Here is a 6,270-nt window from a genome sequence, read left to right as displayed (position 1 = left end):
CACTAGTAATCCAGCTAGATTGCTGTACAAAAATTTTTGCGAATTTAACGATTTTGCGGACACAGGAGCTGATTTTGTGAATGTGCAAGGGTTACACATTTTTGGTGTAGTCTGGAAATTATGCACTTTTGTGCTGAGCGGCGTTAGCGTGATGCAGTTGGTGACTGCAAATGGTTCTTCCTCTGTATTCTTGAGCATATAGAAACTTCCGGGATGTTCTAGAAAATTTAAGAAGTTCAATTCTCCAGAATATTCCAGAACGATCTTCTTTATTTCGAAAATTCCAGTAACTTCTAGAAAGTTCTCGGAAGTTTTAAGAATTTCGATGTTCTAGAACATTCCAGAATGTACTTCTTTTTATAATCATTTCTGAAAAGTTCACGCTTGCTCTCGGAGATGGGGTTTGAGGGTCTGGCATGATGATTGCACAATAAGGTGGCCCACACTTATATGAAAAACAAAAATATCGAAAAATGTCAAGTCTTACCTCCTAAATCAGTTGTTTTGGACTCCCAGAAACTACGTTCAAAATTTGAGCAAAATCGGTTGAGCCTAAGGGGGCGCTCAAAACGCTTGAAGTTTGTATGGGAAAACATGGCTAAATGCATGCAGAAATTTTTAGTTTTCGAATTTTGCCGCTAGGTGGCGCTGTAAGCGTTCAATAATCAAACCCTTTGGTATTATTGTAGGTGACTATATGCCAAACAACTTTGTCGAAGACCGCAAAGTGATTCAACGTCTGTGAACAAAGTTATACCCTAGGAAAAGTGAGGATAAACTTTATTGATATTTTTCCAATACATGTAAAGGAATAATATCAATAATGAAATCTCAATACTTTGCCTCACTTTGCCTAGGGTATAGCTTTTTTCACAGCCGTCGGATCACTTCGCGGTCTTCGACAAAGTTCTTTGGCATATAGTCACCTACAATAATACCAAAGGGTTTATTTATGGAACACTTACAGCGCCACCTAGCGGCAAAATTCGAAAACTTAAAATTTCTGCATACATTTGACCAAGTTTTCCCATACAAACTTCAAGCGTTTTGAGCAGGGGCGTACAATTTCATTTCAATGATACACTTTCATGCAACATTTGAATGAGTCACTTCAAGTGTTTCATACATTTTTCTAATGACTCGGTCGTTAAAAAAAACTTTTCCACTCATCGTAGCACTCGGTAGTCTCCCACCCGGTCGCATTGCTTGTGCTTCACCCGTCAGAGCATTAGTGTCTCACTGGTGCGCGCTAGTCTCTCAATGGTTACGGGCGCCGGTTAATTGGATTTAAGTGGTCGAATTTGTTATCCTCTTTCATAAAACATAATTATCATTCTATTGGCGTGCACCACTATTTAAAAATGTGGTTTAAATAGTGTTTTTAGCATGTTGAAGTATTTCAATGACTCATAAATGAAACGAAAATCCAAGTGTATCATCCCATGTTTCATACACACTTGTTTCTGTAGCAGCAACGAACGAGTGTGTTGCTGGGTGAGAGATGAAGCATCACAGCAGTCTGTTCGAATGGGAAACGATTTGCTACAGCCGTCGTACGTCATGTTTTCCTTTCGAAATTGCACGACCCTGGTTTTGAGCGCCCCCTTAGGCTCAACCGATTTTGCTCAAATTTTGAACATAGCTTCTGGGAGTCCAAAACAACTGATTTAGGAGGTAAGACTTGACATTTTTCGAAATTTTTGTTTTTCATATAAGTGTGGGCCACCCTATTGCACAACTTGCTATTATTTTGTCCTTGGTTTGTTCTTTGCCTCTACCCGGTATAGAGTGAGTCGAATGGAACAGAAAAGCCTCATTCTGGCCGGTAAGGTAAGGTATTGTATAGTCAAATCAAGAGAGCGTCTTAATCGAACCCAGATGCTATCAGTATGAACTTTTAGAATACCTGCGCTTTTATCGGCTGAACTATACGAGTCCCAAAACTATGATATAACACTAAGCAAACATGTCCTCGTGTGTCGGATATTATCTTTATCACAAAAAAAAAACACATAAAGAACCAGGAATCTCATTATAAAAAAAAACCTTCAAGCTCCAAAACAACAAACACATCATCCAATAATATTTTTCCACGGAATATCTTTCCTGTCCGCTTATCTATGAGTCCATGTAAACATTCTCGCTCACCGGGCACACAATCGCAGTGAGTTCCGTTTTGTTTACACACAGCAACAAGTTCAACATACCAGTTTATCAAATCATCCTCCGCAAAGGTGACACTCACAGCTCGCGCAATGTGTGGCTGGCTGCTGTTTGGCGCGGCATACGCGCGTGCGATTCTCAAAATGTGTGTGCAAGCCGGTGCGCGCGCAACAATATTCGTTACCGAACCGCCTCGCCTGTCCATCGAAGAACGCAAAGGCATAGCATCAGGCCACATTGATTCAACACACAACCGTCCGACCGACGACGCGACGAGCGATCGAAGAGTTCAGTCAGTTCAGTCTGGAGTTGCATTTCCAACGGACGGAATAAGTCAGTTCAGTCGGTGGCGCGCTGCGCTAGCAAGAGCAGTCAGTAACTTTCTGTCGAAATTATAATAATTCCCCTCACACTCTTGAGATTCGAATCGAATCGAAACCTTACAACTTTACCTACCACAGCCAGTTTAGTGCGAGTGAAGTGTGAACTACGTGACTTTCGACACACAGCCAAAGGAGGCACGAAAAATTCACCGCAAACTATAGGGAGAGAGTGCATTCGCCGCATCGAAGCCAACCATCGAACCTCGAAGAAAATAGTCTGTATTTGTGGTGTGTTTGAACTCTGCACGCGATAGCAACGTGACCAAACTCTAAGGCGACAACCGGAGAGAAGTGTGCGACAATTAATTTCAATCTAGTCTCGAAATTGGCAACTGATTAGCAGCCAAAATGCCTCGTCCAGTCAAGTTCTTCTACGATCTGCTGTCAACGCATTCGCGGGCACTCTACATGTTCTTCGAGGCCACCAAAATCCCGTACGATCCGATTCCGGTTTGTGCCACCAAAGGTGAGCTGGAAATATATTTGAGTTGGATATTTTAAGATCATATTTCACGCTGATTTGAGATGATATATACTGGTTGAAAATTCTGAGTTGAAACAGTGGCTAAGAGTGGCGTGATCGGTGTCATACCATGCCATGCGCCTCAAGAAACGATATTTTATGTAAATTGATTGGGTGAAGCACAATCAAGGAAATATGAAGATGAAGTTGCAGATTCTGAAATGTGTGAATCAATCTCTAAATGGTCAATTGAGAAGTGGAATGTTAGTAATTTGTATAGAAATCGATAAACGAGTTCGTCTGGCTGAAAATTTTGCTAGTATTGGAAATATTCTATACATTTGAAATCCATTTTTCAAACTTAAAATCTGTGATTTTTTATTAGACAAATTCTGAAGTGTTTTTGCTCATTCCATTACATAATTAAATTAAAAATTATTTAATTACATCTTTTAGGAACTACGAACTGTCAAACCGTGCTATTGCTTTCGTGGGTATATCTGAGAATACAATTTAGTAGCTATGAATGCTACTATTGTTTAACCCCTTCGTGGAAGATTAGTCCGCAGAAGATGGTCAATGTCCAGTAAAATCGACCGAAACGTCCGGGCAGTCTGGCAAAATAAGTTAAGATTATGTGTCGCCTAAAACCAATCGATGAACCACCAGCACATACTACCTATTAAAAAATCATTCAGAAATTCCTTGAAGAGTTCTTCCAGAAGTTCTCATTAAGACATATTTACCTTACCGATCAGACTAAGGCCTGGGTAGCCTCTGCTGTACATAGTAGCCTCTCCATTCTACTCGGTCCATGGCTGTGTGTCTCTAATTCCGCGCTCTGCGTAGGATCCGCAGATCCTCCTCCACTTGGTCGACCCACCTAGCTCGCTGCGCACCACATCTTCTTGTACCGGTCGAATGACTCTCGAAAACCATTTTATTCGGGTTGTTATCCGACATCCTGATGACATGACCCGTCCACCATAATCTCCCGATTTTCGCGGTATGGACGATAGTTGGTTCTCTCAGCATCTGATGCAGCTCGTGGTTCATTCGCCTTCTCCAAGTCCCGTCTTCCATCTGCACTCCGTCGTAGATGGTACGCAACACCTTCCGTTCGAAAGCTCCAAAAGCGCGTTGGTCCTCTACACGTAGGGTCCATGTTTCGTGCTTATAGAGGACTACCGGTCTAATCAGCGTTTTGTAGATAGCTAACTTCGTGTGACGGCGAACTTTGTACGATCGTAGAGTTCTACGGAGTCCAAAGTAAGCTACAATGCGTCTCTGAATTTCTTTGCTGGTGTCGTTGTCGGCGGTTACCAGTGAGCCCAAGTACACGAATTCTTCAACCGCATCGATGTCATCACCGGCGATAGAAATTCGGGGTGGCTGGCGCGGTGATTCCTCCCTGGACCCCTTTGTCATCATGTACTTTGTCTTTGCCACATTAACGACTAGTCCGATCCGCCTAGCTTTACTCTTTACTCGGATGTACGATTTCGCCATCGTCTCAAATTTACGAGCTATAGTATCAATATCATCAGAGGAAGCAAGCAGCTGAACGGACTTCGTGAAAACCGTGCTACTTGTGTTTATCCCCGCTCTCTTAATTACACCCTCTAAAGCAATGCTCAACAGCAAGCACGAAAGACCATCCCCTTGCCGTAACCCTCTGCAAGATTCGAAGAGACTCGAGAGTTTCCCAGATACTCGAACTACGCACATCACTCACACATCGTCGCCTTGATTAATCGTATCAGTTTATCCGGGAATCCGTATTCGTGCAAATCATACGCCGATTTGAAATCGCGATGAACAAGTGATGTGTGGGCTCCTTGTATTCGCGGCATTCCTGCAACACCTGACCTGGCGGATGATGCACATCTGGTCCGTTGTAGCGCGTTCACCCATAAATCCAGCCTGATATTACCCCACGAACTCTCTTGCAATCGTTGATAGACGGCGGCATAAAATTTGAAAGAGTATCTTGTAGGCAGCGCTCAGTAGTGTGATCGCGCGGTAGTTCCCGCAATCCAACTTGTCACCCTTTTTGTAGATGGGACTCACGATACCTTCCATCCATTCCTCCGGTAATACTTCCTCCTCCCAAATCTTGGTAATGACCCAGTGTAGTGCTCTCACCAGTGCTTCTCCACCGTATTTTAGTACTTAACTCGTTTGGTAGTTGATCTTCTCTAGCGGCTTTGTTGTTTTTCTGTTCTCATTAAGAAGTGGTTATGACAATTCTTTCAGTAGTTCTAGTAATTTTTCAAAGCGTTGTTCCGGATATACTTACAGGAAATGCTCTAGAATAACTTTCGGAAGTTCCTCCGGGAAACATGCCCAGGTATTTTTTACGAAAACCTTTCCAGAAGTTTCTCCAGGAGCTATCGGACCTGATGTGATGTTTATAGCACGTGACTATCACGTCGAGGACCTGGGATCGAATCCCACTCCTGACATACTCACAATTTCTTCCTTCGGAAGGGAAGTAAAAGTAAAGGGTCATGAGATGAACTAGCCTATGGCTAAAAATCTCGTTAATGCAGATAAAAAAAAGTTTCCTCAGAAATTCTTGCCGATGTTCCTCCGGCAGTTCAAGCTGTGATTCATCCGGAAGGTCTTCCAGGACCTTCATATAAATTCGTTTTAAGAGTTCTACTAGAAACTTTCTCAGGAGTTCGCCAAAAATTCTGCCAGCAATATCACCAGGAATTTATGCCAGAGTTCCTTCAGAATTTTTTGTAAGAGTTTCTCGAGCTATTTTTAGAGTTGTTCTAGAAATTCTTTGAGATTTTTTCCTCCAGGACATTTTCAGAAATTCTTCAAATCAAATCGATTTGATAATTTTTTTTTTCAAAATTTCAGCAAAGGTAAATCTCAGAAATTCTGTGCAGAATTTCTGCAGAAATAACTCTAAGGATTTCTTAAGATATTTTTCTAATATGCAGTATCAAAGCCCACATTCATGAATTTCTTCAGGAATTTGTTCAGGAATTTTCCAACACCTGATATTTCTGTAGGAATTTCTCCACAGATTCTTCCAGGATTTTTTCCAACAAACTTTTTTTTTTTTTTTTTTTTTTTTTTTTTTTTTTTTTTTTTTTTTTTTTTTTTTTTTTTTTTTTTTTTTTACCTTCTTCGGGCATTAAAAAAAAGTTACGAATAATGCATTGGGGTCATTATGACCCAGAAAATCAAACTCTTATAGAATGATGATTTTTTCACCAATTCAAATGACCAAAGTCTTATTTGATA

General features: G+C 41.3%; 1 protein-coding gene across 1 annotated transcript in view; it reads left to right on the top strand.

The window, feature by feature from the left end:
* Positions 1–2,409: 2,409 nt before the first annotated feature.
* LOC109412993 (glutathione S-transferase theta-1) overlaps positions 2,410–6,270 on the top strand; it is a 34,576-nt gene continuing 30,715 nt past the window's right edge. Inside the window, exon 1 of the mRNA XM_029874137.2 lies at positions 2,410–3,012. Within this exon, the coding sequence (XP_029729997.1) occupies positions 2,895–3,012 (118 nt within the window). The 5' untranslated portion in view covers positions 2,410–2,894. The remainder of the gene's footprint in view (positions 3,013–6,270) is intronic.

The sequence above is a fragment of the Aedes albopictus genome, chromosome 1 (genome assembly GCF_035046485.1).
Source record: "Aedes albopictus strain Foshan chromosome 1, AalbF5, whole genome shotgun sequence".
Lineage (NCBI taxonomy): Eukaryota > Metazoa > Arthropoda > Insecta > Diptera > Culicidae > Aedes > Aedes albopictus.
This window is presented reverse-complemented; position numbering and strand designations above follow the sequence as displayed.